The following is an 18,097-nucleotide window of genomic DNA, read 5'->3' as shown; positions in this document are numbered from 1 at the left end:
GGATGTTTGCCCTTCGTTATCTCGGTGAATAAATTGACGGCATATTACTATTCTTTATACTATTTTTTCTCAGATTTTTTTTTTGGTAAATGTTTTGAGTTACCTATTCTAAATAATATTATTATTTAGGTGACGTTACATTACTTTTATAATTACATTCTTTCTTGACTTATCACAGGAGTTTTTTTCATAGATTTAAAGTGTTCTAAAATTTATGTAAATTATTAATTAAGTTATAATTTAAGTTAAAAATAATTTTGAAAAATGCAACGTCTGTATTTAAATATCTTACACCAATCCATGATAATATCAAATTATTTAAGGTAAATAAATATTATAACCATAAAATAACATTTAAAAAAATTATGAAACCTACTTTTAATATTTTTTTCAGTGTACCATATTTCGTCAACCCAATTCTTACCTGTTGCAAGTACGATTTAAATTTATATTTTATAAGTAAATTGACTTTTAAATTGAATTCATGAAAATGGTTGATATTATTTTAGAATTGCGGTAGCAAAGGCTAAGTGAGAATATTCACAGGACGCGGTGTGGCGAGGTGTGGAATTTTTGAGGTACTCTAAGCACAGAAAAAGCGGATCGACGGCATATTTTTATGTATATTTAGAAACCGACCACAACGAATCGAATAGCGAACAATTTACACCGGTATTATTAGTGAATAACATATTATGCAAAGATGTGGATGATATCGCTCAGTGATGTTAACTTTACTGTCCGACCCGCCACGTATGTGAAGTTTCTCACTAAGATAGACAAAATATAACATCTGTAGTGAGACCCAAACTACAAACACTAATAATTGTAAGCTGAAAACAACACAATTAAAAAAATCATTATTTCTTTATTGAGGCTATTGGTTTAAAAGTCGGCAACTTCCATTTTTATTTATTTTATATTTTTCATGATTCTGGCATTTTAAATACTTTTCCATACGCTACTAAACTTAGCTCTATTTGTTAGTATAGTACTATCAAAGCGGATGTTAATAATTGCTTAATCGGTTATATTAATTAGCTTCTATTTTGTATTATTTTCGATCAACTTTAAATATAATTGTTTTTTAATCCTATAAATGCCACGAGTGAGTTTATTTGCCAAAAGTGTCATTTACCGTCAGGCCATAAGCGAATTAACTCGCGAGATCTTGTCGACGTTATAGCAAGGTTAGTTAATCAATGTTTATTATTTTAGTGTGAAAATGTTGACGAAAAAATGGAAATACGTTTCAATTTTGAATGGTTTGCCTTTTTTATAGTTTTATGCGTATTTCATATTTCTCATGTGTTTTATTTTATTCCAAAATAGCTGGCCTAGAGGTATCCACATTGTAAAATTTGGCTAGGAATGAAAATGTTAATTTTAATGAATTCAGTTATATTAGTCAGCTATTCACTTTGTCAAAGAAAACAAAAAGAAAAATATATTATATTAAATTTGCAGTCCTGAATAATATTGTCGCAATAATTTTAAAATTTCAGTATATTAAGGTAACCGACTTTGAAACTAATATACACAACAATGAGTTAAAAATTTGTATATAAAAATGTATATATTAAGGTTGCTCAATAACCAATCATAACATGCTCATAAACCAATATACAAACATTTATTTCTTATCTCAACACTTATACAATTTTTCCAACATTACTATAATTTTCATAAACTTCATGATGATAATATACTTTGATTGTTTTAATATCCATATCCAATGACGCTTTTAAACATATCCAATTATTTTTAATTATTACATCCAGAATTTTATAAGTGCTTTATATATTTTGAATTATAAACACAACCATTAGGGCCAAAGCACACGCGTGGCGCAGAGATCCAAATGGCACTTTCTTTGCGCACTGCACTGTGCGCTTCTTGCAGTGTACTCCGCTACTTAGTTTTACCGGGTTTTCAAATGGTTTCAAAATTATTTAAATTCCTTGAGGATTTTAAATGTATCACATAATATTGTTAAATTCAAGTCTAATACAAAATAACGTTAGGTAACATTGAAGTTAATGGTCCCACCAAACCACACCCGGTCTTAATCGGGAGTATCACGGAACCCTAAGTTTGGATGTGAATCATGATTTTTTTGTTGACTGGGAATGTCTCAATAGCAGTTACCCAAGACTGAGGTCACCATGCATCCAAATGTGCTTTGACTGAATTTACATGACTTGAAGTTTAGAGTACCCATGGGAGAGAGGAGCACGTAGAGGCAAATTTTAATTTAAACAACAAAGGCAAATACAAAACTGCCGAACAATCTAATTGAAGTGATCTTCACGTTGGCAATATGAGAGGTCTTCACAATAGCAATTATTATGATATCAGAATTATTTTTAATGCATGGTGGCTTCGCTGGCAGGCTTTTTGAACTTGGTCTTGTTACCCGCTCAACATGTCCATGTGGCGAAGAAATACGGAATACAACCAGCTGTTGGGCCCATCGGACTGTCCTACTTGGTCGCCACAAAGCGCAATTTTGTTGCATTTAAACAATGTTAATGCTACATAACAATATTAAATATAAACTTTATTACACAGAACGTAATGATTTAAATTTTTAAATAATAAATGCGTATACTTTTCTCTTCAAGATTTTAAGCGGCCTCGCATATACAAACTCAACATAACATTAACACGCTCTCCTTATGCAATACAGCCGAATTGTAAGAAAATGGTTGGCGCGTCCAACTAAGTTGGTAGTGGCGCCGCATGATTGTCACCATTGAATGTTTGACACGATCGTAATAGGTATCTTTTTAGTACAATTGATTCGAATTTACCTATCCAAAAATATTTTTACTGTGGATTGATATAGCTCTAATAATTCTTGTTTGAGCTTTTTAAGTGGACTGTAATTATTTTGTGCGAAGATGAGGAGGTCGGATCTAGGGGTGGGGGCGATGGAACAGAATGCCAGACACAGATCTTTGTGATGATATATGAAAGCTCCGTGGTCTGGTTTCAACTTTCGCTCACGCAGTATTATTGTTTAGGGTCACTCGGTTCGTATACTCACGCACTTTGTGACACAGTTTTGTGGATTATATGTGAGGGTGTATGATGATAGATTCTGAATGAGTCTGTATCTATTGGGTCAATCACTTAAGCGACGGAAAGCTATTAGAAGCCCGCTCACGCCCGCTATCGAGATGCAACTGGATGTTCTTTGTAACACCGTCTTTCATGACCCGTAATTGCTAATTGATTGTCTGGTGACAATAACACTGGGGATGAGGAGGTAGGTGAAGAGATAAGGAGTGGAATAGGAATATAAATGGCCAAACCAATTATTTTTAGTGCACTCAATATTTAAATTAAAATTACTACTAGATTATCTGATAACATTTTAGGTTTTCGTGAGTTCAAATTGAGTTGATACTTTATGAGCGTACCCGTCTTAGCCTAATCGCACATTGAAAATCGTCTCGACTTTTGGATAATACTCATAAATCAAAACTGAGCGCAATATGCAACTTTCTAATTTGCGTATAGGAAAGGCCATGAGAGGCCTGTGACGTCACATGGCATGCGAAAATGAATGAGAAAACACGAGATTACGGGACTGCGCTGCATGTCGGGTGAAAATATTTGCTAATGACTCCAATCGTTCAAACTAAACCTCCAATTGGTGAAGTGTATTTTGTGAATAACGATGATGTCACATTGACGTATTCGACACGTTGCAGACGAGACGAGTTTAGACGTGCGAGCTGGCTTAGAATAACGCGCTTCTGAAAATAATAGTGAGTAATCTTTGTAGCTTTTAAGTCAGTTTATGTCGCAATTTTTGGCTATGAGGTTATAATATTCATATTATTAAGAATCTTTAAAGAATAATTAAAAAGTGAAATCTTAATATTACATAAAGAAAACTGAAGAAAAAATATACACTAAAGAAAAATACATAAAAGGATATTGACGTTATAAGTGGTGATTATATACACATTTCCCCCTGAATTTTCACATTTCCTACAACAATAATATTGTATTAGATAATTCATTGAAAATCTAACATATAATTTTTTTATCTGTGTAGACACTTCAACTAATTATTTCATTTGTACAACCACTTAGTAAATATTAATAATCCAATTCAACAACTTATAAAATAATGTAAATCGTAATTTTTAAATTTACCTAAATGAATTAATAAATTACATCACACACTTTACACTGAGTCTGTAGAAAAAAAAAGTAAATCTTCACTCAGGATTATAATAAATGGATAATAGTGTTTTTTTTTTGTCACCACAGCATTTATTTTCATTTACACACAATACTAAGTTTACACTTGTTCATTCATCCAATATTCCTAATATTTTAGTTAACCAAAAACTTTGGTGGTAATAGTAAATACCTTATATTATTTATGTTCTTATAAAGTATTTTAATGTTCTTAGTATAAATCTGTATGTCCTTAAAAACAGTATGTTCTGGAAACGTCACACATTCCCCGGGCATCGTCTTGTCATCCGTAATAATACTGTGCATTTGAGCATCTATTCAGACTCCTTGGACTGACTACGACATCTGTAGGGGGTTGGTTCATTTGCGGGGGTGGCCCACCCCTTCTAAGTGTACCTCCTTCATTTATTCTAGGCAGGGTACCGACATTAACAACATACTCATCGGCCTGTCCGTACATGTTGGCATTGCCTCCAATAAAAGCTGCGTTTGAGATTGCTCTACCGTAAACTCCTTTGTGTGGTAGTGTCACATCGGAAAATGCAGCCACTCTGTCAGGTTTAAGTGAAGAATTGACTGCAGCTATAGGTAAGGCTGTAGTCATGTCGATGTCGCCGTCTACCTCGGATATGTTGTCGCCGAATCCGTTTGGTAAGTCTGTTGTTGCCGATATGTCCGGTATTTTGTCGTCTCGGCTGGAATTGTGGCGTCGCACGGCACAGTGAGCGACGCCTAGGCACGCGCAGAGTAGAATTGACGCCGCTACGCTGATTATCAGGTAGAGGTAGAAACTGTCCGTGAAATCTGCAACAAAAAGAAAATAAAACATTATTATTTACTGATAACCATGAATAAGTGGACAAATTCTTTTTAAAAATATTAAAATTAAAACAATAATATTCTTTCAATCGCACAATAATAATTAAATTAACGATTTTATGATAGAACTTTACAATAATGATTTATAAACAAAGTTTTTTAACCCATCCTCAGAATATAATCTATGATAACTACCTAATCCTAAACATTCAAACAAAATAATATACTCATGCATACACGGTCATGGCAGAAAGAGACAGATTAAAAAAAGTACTGGGATGACTTCATTATTATAAGTTTTCATCTGTTTATTAGTTCTCGTCTAAAACCATATAAATAAATCTTATAAATAGAATATAGAAATAGGTGAAGATTTCGTCACTGTTGTGTTAAGAGCAAAACATAATATATTATATTAACATAATACACCATGTTTTTTTATAATACATTTTACCATTATTTAATACAGGAAAATTAAAAATAATATTTGCGGACATCACAACTAAAGTAGTCAATTTGAAAAACCGCCAATTTTTAAGTAGTATAGTAAAAAAATATCCTTATTGATTTCGTAACCATCTATTTATCAAACAATGTGGGTTAACACTAGCTACAGTATAACTTTAACCTGATTCATAATATTGTTATTAAAATCCTAAAGTAAATGATTACGTTTTTGGTATTTATAGACACATATGCATTTTCCGGTAAAGTATAGATTATTACTTTATGTAGAATTTGTTCGTTTTTGTCATTTAATATCAAATACATAATATTTTATATTATAATTATTAAGAAATTGTAGGTATTATGTAATAAAAAAAATATATGTTTATCCAAAGAAAAGTTGAAATAATATATACCTCAGATCCTTGTTTATTATTGTCACAAGACCAGGTAACCAGCAATTACGAGTAATGAGACGACCGTGATTGTGAATAATATTGAGTTAGCTCGAGTGACATCAACATCGTATGCGAGCTTGTTATAGCTTAGCAGTCAACGGTTTGAGCGAGCGTCGCGTCTATTTTCCATACTGCATACATTCCATCATCATTTACCATCAAAAACCAAGTAAAACCGTGAGAGTGACATTCCGAACTGTCCGTTTACCAGTGCATGAGTGCACCGCCTGCAGCGCGCGCCAACCCTCTCAACATAAAGGAAAAGGTTCTGGCATCATGTGTAACCCCCTCCCCCCCTTCTAGATCCATAATCCACCAAACAGCATCCTCAAATTATAGTCCACTGCTAAAAGGGCCAACAATATACAGTCAAACTTGGTTATTACGATCACGGAAATAGCGATATCTCCAATGTAATGAGGAAACATCCGACCGGGCAGTTAACTAGACCGATGCCGCTGGGATCGGATTACGTTTATGATACTAGTTAAGTGTCTAAGTACCGAATTGATGTTTTCGCGAACAACATTGAAAAAATATCCACGCATATGGTTGAAATTGCATGTAAGCATCCAAGCTTTGTGAAGTCAGGAGGTACCTACCAACGCCGGCGGCTCAGCACTTCATTACAATAAACAACTTATTTTGTAGTTCATGAATGCCATGCTTGTTTCGGGGTTTTTTACGATGTTTTTTAGATTTTTTATGTTCTATACTTAAATAGGACGTGGCGCGAAAAATATTATATAACGAGTAATGCTTATAACAAGCAAATTTAGTCAGTCTCATCTTCCTCGTACTAACCTAGTTCGATTGTATACAAATTAATATTTTAATACGGACTTAACACGATACTTTTTTCACTATGCCACTATTCTTCTCATATTTCATTAGGGCATAGCATTTTCCGATATAAACTAGATGGATTTTCCGGGTTTTCCAGTATATAAACCACAGCATCACAACCTTACATAGCTGTCTTTGAAATGCAATTACCGCATTTCAGAATATTGTAAGCTTACTGCAGACTTGCTGAGCGTACAATGTGGTGTGGAAAATTATTTTCCGGCTCAAGTTCTTGTCACAAAATATTTAGTTTCAACAAGGCCAGATTTCTAGTTTTGGATTGAAACTAGTATATAAAAAATTGTTAGTGGATTACGGCTATTTCTTTAAAATATAAATAATATTTATATAATAATTTTGCTTTACTTTTGTGATGTCTTTAATCATCCTGAAGCTAAGCAAAATCTTAAATAAAACTAATGTCAAGCTTATATGGATATATTATCAGACAATAGCACCAACTTAGTTTGTGATCAATGGTTATAAAGAGGTTAATGCTATTACTAACTTAATCATAACAGAATGATGTCTGGCGCAAGCCAAATGTTATTGTTATTATTGACGTTTTTGCTTACGTATGAACATACTTATTTGAATAATTTTTTGTCAAACGTAATGTATATTCAGTATTGAATACTAAAATATTAGTTTTATTATTCATAAGTACAATAATAAAATTTGGCTCTGTAATGGATAGAGGTGAGTTGGAAATACTGTCACCAGTTTGTGTACTCAAGTTTCGGATGAAATATACCGAAAAAATAATGAAATACATCGAAAAAAAAAATACCCATACTCAGTATGTGTGGCCCAATAAACTTATTCCAAAAAACTTGTGATGATATCATCGCGAGTCGCTGTTTTGTGCACTCGCCAGTTGGTAGACTTTCAACACTATTGACATTAAATAAGCGCGAACGAGATAGCACTCAAATATAGGTATTTTTTAATTTATTAATCTATTGCGTTCGAATGTATGAACAATAGGTCATAAATTTTGTGTCGCAGCACAGTGGTGAGCTAGAGCTTGTTATATTATGATGGCCATAGCCATAAATTGACAAGCGATAAATGAAGTAGGGAGTAAGATAATGTTAACGCGCGTGTTTAAACATGTATCGTTTAAAAAAAATTGATTATGTACATGTTCAAACACGCGCGTTAACATGATTTCACTCCCTATTTTATTTATCGTTTGTCAATTTATGGCTACGGCAGTATGTTGTAGCTTAGCTACTGGGAAATGCCAATAGAAATGGCGTATTTCAAAAAATACTACATTTGTAGAATGTTTATCACGTTTGAATGGTCAAAGGCATAGCTTATAATCAGTATCTTTAAAAGTATCTTTAAATGTGTAAATCTTGCCCATTTTTTGAATAATAAAATGCCTAATTCTTGTCAAATTTGGGATCACAGAGATTATCAATATATTTTTTTATTGTTAATATTTTACTATAATAATGTCGACATAAATTTTACTAATGGTTTTATAAATGCTTTTAAAAACTAATAAATATAAAAAATCTTAACAACACTTCACATGGACGTACTGAAATATGACTATATTCTAAAACATTAGAGCGAGAGGTTTAAAAGAAAACTATTTTATGTAATCAAAATACTTTATGCAGTCATCAATTGTTTAAAATAAATATAAAGGATAATAAGGCTTTAAAATGATGTAAATAGATTATCTACAACGTTTAAGGAATGTCCAGGATCATGCTTTGAAAATAGCATAAAAGCTCCATTTTGACGTATGCTGAGCATGTGGGCCGTTGAGACTGGTATTATTAGAATGCATGTAAATCTTTTATCATTTATTTGTAACTGTATTGCTCAATACAGTGTTCGTTGAAACAAAATCCGTATTCTTTCATTTGAATATTCCTGCTTGTTCATATCTTGCTAGATGTAACAAATCATTTTTTATTGCATTCGGGTTGCAAATATTTATTGTTGTGTTAGGCGGATACAAATTTATTTCTGTTAACTTTCCTAACGTTACTCATAAAACTTTATTTATATTGGAGTGTATATTTATTTTTCATTGTAAAAATTGTGTATCAAGATTTGAAGCTATATTTATGTATTATTTATGAGTAAAATTATATATCAATAAATAAATAAATTTTTTGAATGCTGAGTTGGTAAATAATTATTATTATGATTATATTAATTTCGGTCTTAAGGGTACATGTTAAGCCAGCGGCGCTCCAATAAGCGGCTCTTTTCCTGAGGTGTAATTTAAGAAGATAATTAAAATAGCAATAGTAAATAATATTAATAAATACGGAATGAAGCAACAAGATAATTTTAAACCAGCGGCACTCCATTTTAACTTCCTTGCAATCAGAAAAACAAATAATTTAGATAGTTCAATGAACCAAAGAAACACTTTTATTTATTTTGTGAACCTGATTCTAAATCACCACACCAGAGCTAGTCGAAGAATCTAGCTTATCACTAGTTTTGTTTTTGTTTTATTACGCCAAAGAAGTATAACTTCTAACGCACGTACATAAGTACACACACCAATTTTTTTGTATTATTATATAACAGTACCTCAGTTAAAAACGTAGTTATAAGAAATAACTCTTAATGAATCATGGATGGATCGATAACTTAGAGGTGAAAGCACTCAGAAAGTGGAAAACATGAGTTCGAGTTTGACTTGCCTCAGTTGTTTTATTTTTTCTAATTCTGTGTTTTTTAATCATGCTTTTATTTGTAAATCACAATTATTATTATACATTTGAAAATCTAATTAAATATAAAGGAAATTTCGATAGGTATGTCGTCTTTAATACATATGGTAATATTCATCTACTACCTAATAGTAATTGATAGTTAAATAATTAAAATGATTAAAAAAGGAAAAACCACCATTAATAATAATCCCTGTCGGGATATAAATGTTTTTCCTGCTTCCGCAACACTAGTAATAACATCTGTTCATATGATGGAGAAACGAGATATTTGTATGTTTTGTACTTATACTGTCATATCAAATTCGCACTGGAAAATACAACAACACACAACAATATTTGCCTAAACTTTGGAGAGATAATCAGGGACGGATTGGGCCCTCTAGGCAGTTGGTTTAAATCCCTTCGGAGTGGAGCGAGCTTATGATTGTGTTATGTAATATTTCTCTTCTGCGCTTATTACTTGCAGTATAATCGTTTTAGCATGATGATATTTTCTTGATTGATGAGTACTAAAAAAACATTTTATATTTTTTTATATATTACTTAGGCATACAAGCACTTAACACATTAAGTTTTATATTCACAAAGACTTATAAATTAGAAAAGAATTAATATTACGTAACAAGCATTATAGAGCACATGCTAGCGAATTTCCGTTTCGTTATTTTCCGATCTACAGAGCATTGGTTTGAATTCAATGGTTTGCTAAATTTTACACATTGTCACGAATTTTCTTCCGTATTTGGCAGTGGCTAGGGCTGGAGGCTAGGGCTGGAGGCTAGGGCTGGAGGTAGGCTATTAAGATTCGACATATTATAGTACACACTAAACTTCGTCAGTCATACAACAATCAGTTACACCAGAGACTCAATATGAAACGGCTCATTTAAGGCAAAAATTTATGATATATTATATCGAAGAACTTAGTAGCTTTAGTGTATTGTACTGGGAGTAGATGTCACTATATCCTGAGAAAAGCGGAAGACCGTAAAAAACTATTGAAAACTCAAAGTATGAGTACAATATTTTTATTTTTAAATTAATCAATAACCATTCAGATTTCCCACATTAATTATAACTTTCTTATATTAGATTTAATGTACCCAGAGTAAATATTCGTCCTCACATTTTCTCACTTCTATAATATTATAATATCCATACATATTTAACCAATCTAAGTTACAATAATAATTATCCAGTGTCTCGACTCTTCAGAACCATGAATATTCATAGTGATTGAGTGAATTCGTTTTGTTCTCTTGCCTCTTTCAAAATTATGTTTTCCAAAATTTACGACTGATTGTGTCTGGACGACGGCTTTTCGATTATATTTTTTTTAAATTGTATTCTTTCCTTATACTGCTTGCTTCTCTAGAAATACTTTTTTAGATATTCCAGTTTCTTTTTAATTTTTTGAAGTTATGCTTCTTTGGGCGCGTTTGGAAAATTAGATCAGAGTGTATTTTTGGCATGTGACATGTAAAACATAATTTATATTTTCACACGAAAAAAATCGCACTCGATTGGATTCGAACCACGATTGTTCGATTATCAACCGAACGCACTGCCTTTATGCCACAGTGTGATAATGCAATCGTGACGATTATAAAGTATACTATTATAGTTTTGAATTGTTCTGGTACCTAGGCAGCGAATTTATCATTATTTATGTACGAAGAATATTGTTCCGTTGCCTAGGAAACGAATTTATTGTTGTTGGCCAAAATAAAATGAAAACAACAAGAAATAATAAAATATATTTTTTTGTGATACAAGTTACTAGAAATAAACCAGCGGCATTCCAATAAGCGGCCCCACTTTATTCTAGTTTTATTGATATGGGGCTATTAAAACGTCAATTTTATCTTATATTATACTGTATTATTTGACAGATCTGAAACATGACGTCTCGCGCAATGATCTCATCATAGCCGACCATAGTGATCATAGTATGGATTATTTTGCTTGGTGAAAAATATTTTTTTCGCAGTGAAAATTGTACCTACTCCTTTTTGTATGTGATTAGCTGTCAAAACTAAGCTTAATATTTTGAAGTGTGATAGGTACGTTACTTTTGTTTGGTAAAACATATTTAGTTTATGTTAACTGTTTGAATACTTTTGGTTGATGTGAATTTTACGTTTATGAATGTTACGCCAAAGAATTATAACTTCTAACATGCGTACATAAGTACACACACCGATTTTTTTTATGATTACTACTAACGCGTTTTTATTTTTAACTACTTTCAATAACTCTCCAATTATATTCCTATCTGTACCTAATATTTGATGTAATTTTATTTAATGTATTATGCCCGCCTTGTGTGTCCGTTTGTTAGTTATTGGGACAATCACATAATATTTTATTCTTTAATAATTATACTTGTTGGGTCACTACTGTGGTGTTCGATGTATGGGTTGAGGATGGTGATAATGAAGTCTACGATGTAGCAGGGTGAGATTTATTAGCAGCGTATCGGTACAATAGTATATTATACAATGATAGTACATATAATCTACTGAGATAGCTACGAGATAGGTACTTGGATTCGAGTGACATTTAGATAAATTATTCTTCGTTATTTATACAATAAAAAGTAACACATTAAACTTAAATTCTGGTACATAATCATATTGGGCTAATTATAGAGTCAGCGTTTTAAATCGAGTAGCGAAATGAAATATTATTTATTATTACAGTCGTAAGAAAATATGATACCATGAAAAATGAATATTCGGCTAATACACCGTAATGATATAATGTGCTGTGATATGATGTAATAATATACCGTACCTAATATTGCCAATCGACTTGCTGATCTAGCTAAGATTTGTTTACTGGAAATTGATTCGCTGGGAATATATTACTGCAGAGTAATTTGATACATTAAACAATAGATATCTAATCGCTATTATTCTGTAGCTACATACTTATTCTCTGTGATTTGTCCTATTGGTTGACCTAAAATAAATTAGTGGTCACGATTATTTTCCACGAAAAGAAGTTTTTATTTTGTAATTTTTTATTGATAGCAGCAATTATAGAAGTGAAATAATTACAGAAACATCAAAGTTTGAGATAACTTTGTTTTAATTTCATTTGGGAAATTAACTTGAAATCTGTGGTACAAAATGTAATGTGGTAAAAAACCTACTGTTTTTTTTATTATTATAAATTTAAGGGTTGTTTATCTCAATACATATATTTCTATACCAAGAATCAGATGGGAGCCAGTTTTATTCGGTTTTATGTTTTGAAACGACAGAGATAGCATCAAAGACAAATCGTTAATAATATTCCTAATGGGTCCAGATATTTCTTTTCATACATAATATTATTATCTCCAATTCATCTCTGGAGGACAATATTTATTTTCGGAATCAAACTAATGTCACGAAAAACACATATTTCATGTGATGGTGACACTTTACTTACTTACAAAATATTTTATTTACGGCACCATTTCGTTACATAAGATAAAATGACAAGTAAAGTGATTTTATTTAAATTACATAACTCACGTTATAAAAATAAAATAGCAGAGAATCTTTTAAGATTTATATTTTATACTGTTATGTTATGCGTGCTTTTGAACATTTTTTTTTTTGAAAGAAATAATATTATGTAAGTACTTACTTTTTATTTGTATGAACACTAACGATATACAAACGGATTTTTATAATAATATGAAGCATTTCAGTTGGGCCAATTATATTGGCCGTCATTCCTTATATCCCCACCTACCTCAAATCATTATTTATTATTGTCATAAGACCAGGCAATCAGCAATAACGTCTCATCAATTGACCTCAAGAATAACATTTAGTTATCTTTAATTACTTCAAGACAGCCGACGCGTCTAGGCTTGTTAAAGCTATCGCGCTCTATCTGACATGTTACGAGCGAGGCCGCGTTAACAACATAATGACTCAAAATGCTTCTGTTTGACCTTCGTTGCGCTAAATCTGATACGATTGGAGTGAAAGTCGCGTCTATTATTCATCCTGAACTTGTCATCGCCATTCATCTCAAAACCAAGTGAAAAGGTCAGTGTCTGGCATTCAGTAATAACCCACTCCCCTAGATCAGTAATCTACCAACCAGCAACTCTAAATTACAGTCCACAGCTAAAAGAGCAACCACATTATTTGTTTACTATTTTAATAGTAAAAATGCCCCTAGATTAGTATGTTCCAGCTAGCGCGCATGCTATAATACAGTGTTTCTCAACCGGTGGTCCGCAGAGATTTTCTGGTGGTCTGCGAATTTTCGGCGTCCAAATGCATATGCTAAAAATTCCAACGGAATCTCCAAAACCCGTGTACTTGTTCTTAAATAGATTAATGGTTTTACGTGATGGAATCAACCCTGATCAGATGTTATTATACGTTACTATATAAATAATATTTTTATTTCTACGTTAGCGGTCCGCAAAACATTTTTCCTATTTTCAGCGGTCCGCAGGTCTAAAAACGTTGAGAAACACTGTTCTAGGTACGTACTGCCAATTTGTTTTAATGTTTTACCCACATAGAGAATAACAACGTTATAAAAGTTTTAAAAATACAAAATACGACAACGAAATTGGTGTTGATCAGAATCAAGTTATATTTAATTGAACAGATGAATATAATTTAACATACATAATTTTTGAAAACACTTCTGAGAATATATTATATTAAAACCATTCAAAAAACTCTTTTTCAAAAAAGTAATACACCCTGCAGGAATCAAACCTGCATCTCTCGGGTTTCGTGCCCACGCACATAGACCACTTTCCTAAAGGTGTAATACTTAATTCACAGAACAGATAATAAATAGAATACCGATAGGCTATATTCAATACGCATCTTGATACAGGGTTTTGAATGTGTAAGTGTCCTACGAAAATGAAGCACGCATGATGCACGTGCAATGGTGTGTGTAATACACCAACATTAAATGAGCGTAAATGCATAAACCGAGTGCAGTTTTCGATATTCGACGTAAAATGTATTCTTGGCATGTGTGTAAGTTTAACCCGGATTCTTCCTTACTCGAGTCGGTTACCTGCTATCGCCTTACCCGTTATGTATTTCAGTTCCCATTATTTCTGAGTTCCCTGACTTAATTAGTATGTTGGTCAATTTAATGTGTATATTCCACAGCTCCATAGCAATATCTGTTATCAAGGTGACGATGTTAAAAGTTCATATTGTTTTAGTATTTAAATTTCTATACGTAGAATAGTTCATTTTCTTTCGTTATGTTATTTAAAAAAAAAAATGATGCTTGAATGTTGAATGTATAAATTCTCGTGCCAAAGATAATATTTAATTACGAGCATCGAAGAATTGTATTTAATAATGATAATTAAATTATTGGAACTCATAATTAGGCAAAAACTGAGTGATATTTTTAAGGAAATGGAAAATTTTAACTGAGCGTAATTTTTATTAAATAATAATACCAACTATGTTAATTTTAATATTATTTCATACAGATATCAACTTCTGTAATATTATAATATACATAATGTGGGTTTGCTTACAGATTGCAGTTAATTATACATAGTGCATACTCAGCTCTAAACACAATTTATTGAGTACATGTGAGTTTTTGAAGTTATACTTCTTTTAGGGCGTTTGGTAGAGAGTGAAATTGAGAGCTGCGTGCGCACACTAAAGCCTTGAATTCACTAGGGGACAAAATGTATCGCAACATGACGCACACCATTGAGTCTACGTGCCGGCGCAACGTTGCGCTCTGTCGCCCATCGTTGCACGCAACATATGCGGCTTTTCTACGTGACGCGAGACATGTTACACGATGTCGCTTCGCTTGTGCCTTGTACTCACTAGGGGACAAAATGTCTCGCAACATGGCGCGCAGCATTGAGTCTACGAGCTGCCCCAACGTTGCAAACTGTTCCGTACGTTGTACGCAACATAGCGAGGCTTTTCTACGTGATCCGCGACATGTTGCATATGAACGCTCCACGAGCAAGCGCAAGGGGGCAACCCATCGTCATTCGTGCGTAGGAATTGGCAAGTGCGATGGTATGGTCCAAACTGCGTGATAACACAAAAAGTGAAATAATAAAATTAATTTAATAACAATATTAAAATATATCGAAACTCAAACGATGAAAAATAATTATGTTAATTATATTATTTTTGTTGCCGAGAAAAAAAATCAATACAAAAAAACGTTTATTTTTATTTCGATTTTTTATGAATTATTTTGATTCATATTTGTTAATAAAGAAAATAATATCGATCTGTATATTCGAAAATTAACAAATCCATTATTTAATTTGATATTTATAAAATTTACTATTTTTAATTTTAGAACATAAAAATATTTACTTGATAGATAATATTATTCAAAAAAAATATAGTGATCAACATAACTCCGTGATACTCGAGTGCAAGTCTAACTTCTTTATTCATTTCAGAGTGATAACACCATCTTTAGGTGGGTACCTATAATTATTTGGATTGCAATAACTTGCGATGTTATTTTTATCTCCGTAAAATAAAGAAATTAAAATACCAATTTTCATAAGCTTACTATTTTCTATGGTAATAACGACGTTACCTACACAACTCAGCTTTACCGTTGAACAGAATGAGATGGGTGAATGGCTAACCATTCCTCTTAAAAACTGTTATATATCTGTTATAAACTGTCTATATAATTACACCTCTGTGGAAGCCCATATGCGTAGGGGTGAAAATGGTAATTTCTATTCTTATATAGATACCTACCCATATATTTATATATGGCACCCACCATAGCCTAGTTAGCATTGTGTTTTTTCAATGTTTGATCAAGTGCAAGGATCTAGTAGATTAGGCGAATGGCTAACAACCATTTCTCGTTAATATTAACTTCAATATTTCGTACAGCGTCTGTTAAATACTACCTCACTTTTTTAAATAGGTACATACAATGCATACATACATAATAGGGACGTCATCTAACCTAAGAAAGAAACCATATCATCAGGTATAGAATATATATGCTTATTGCTTGGTATCTATATCGATACTTGCAAGTGTCGATAATATCAAGGATTAAGGTATTAAAACTTTTAAATATTTTCTTGAAAAACAACAAAATAAAATGTTAGTTTGAGACCCGTTTTCAAATATTGGGTGAAATTGGTGGTAAATTAAAAATAGATGTCGTTCGTTCACATCTCCGAAAACATTACTTATTCCAAAAGAAACAAAACGAAAAATAATTGACTGCTAATAACTAAAATATTTATGAACAAGGTAAAACATGTAATACACCAAGGTTCCAATGAATTCGGCGAATGGCTGATAACCATTCCTCGTAGATAACCGAGTTTCTTAATATAATCTATATAATGTGGCAATATGTGGTCCGCGTACTATGTACGATATAAAAAAAAATGTATATTGGTAGGTATAGCATAGCACATCCAAAATACTAATTTTGAATATCGTAATTAAATATTATTATATTTAGGACAAAATTATTTTGTCGCCATAAATAATACATTCCAGCTTCGCGGCTCGACTCGACAATAGCTTACGTCATATTATATTATGTTATTACGGCGCCTACCTACTGCTTGGTGTTTTTTTTTCAAAATCACATTGATCACATGAAACCTTTTAATATGTTTAATATCATGGAATATCTGAAAAAAATAATATATAATAAACTTTTATCATATTTTTTAAAACGTGGATGTATATAATATTATAATAATATTTCAAAAAAATGCGGTTGTGCGTTACTAAACATTTAAAAGTTTTCGATTATTGTTTTTTTTAGTAGTTCAGCATTTTTTAAACGTTCATTTTTTATGTTGAAAATTCACTGTTTTTGTGAAATACGGAATTTTTACACATTGTTAAATGAAAAAAAAATCCGGAGTCTGGGTAGGAAATTATATAGATCTTATTTGTCGGGCTACGTATTATTTATGTTGAATTGCGTAATATTTTCGTTATTTAACTTCGCGTGTACCTATAATACAATGAACAGTTTATAAATTTACACTCGTTTACGTAGGCGTGTGTTGTCAAGATCTTTCAACAGGCATACATCATGTAAATTTCCTTACACTAAAAACGTTGTGGAATCGCCATCAAATGTTATGCCAAGTCCCAAATCAAGATAAGTCTCCTCGTAAATAAATAAACATTTTAAACACTGTTTTAAAGTTGCATATCAATTGTTTGCAGTATTTTAAACAAATGTGCACGTTTTTTGTATTTCTGATGGATGGAAAACGTATGAAAACGCACGTGTGGACGTGTTTACGAATATTTTGTTTCACTAAAAGTAACGCCGTATGGTCTCGGAGAATGTTGTTTTGATTAAATCTTACAAATTTGTATGATATGGACAGCCCAGACTACATTTAAATTGATGACAATGTTTGCAGTTCAGGACGTGCGTAGAGTTTCAAATGTTTGAAACGTGCATTTGTGAAGTGATATAAGTTTACAAACAATTATATAACTTATTTGCGAGCAGATTATCTTATTATGGAGTGGGTATTCTACAAAAATATCATACAATAATATCTTCTGGTTATAATCCAAACAACTCTGTGCAGGTTCTCAATTT

General features: G+C 32.0%; 1 protein-coding gene across 1 annotated transcript in view; it reads right to left on the bottom strand.

Moving 5' to 3' along the window:
• Positions 1-4,321: 4,321 nt before the first annotated feature.
• Positions 4,322-18,097, bottom strand: part of LOC147070288 (uncharacterized) — a 352,102-nt gene continuing 338,326 nt past the window's right edge. Inside the window, exon 8 of the mRNA XM_085949475.1 lies at positions 4,322-5,022. Coding sequence (XP_085805601.1) covers positions 4,502-5,022 — 521 coding nt within the window. The 3' untranslated portion in view covers positions 4,322-4,501. The remainder of the gene's footprint in view (positions 5,023-18,097) is intronic.

Source organism: Rhyacophila brunnea, unplaced genomic scaffold, assembly GCF_057557595.1.
Source record: "Rhyacophila brunnea isolate RB1 unplaced genomic scaffold, BYU_Rbru_1.0 scaffold_22, whole genome shotgun sequence".
NCBI classification, from domain to species: Eukaryota; Metazoa; Arthropoda; class Insecta; order Trichoptera; family Rhyacophilidae; genus Rhyacophila; species Rhyacophila brunnea.
The sequence above is the reverse complement of the archived record's forward strand: the minus strand, read 5'-3'. Positions and strand labels throughout refer to the sequence as shown.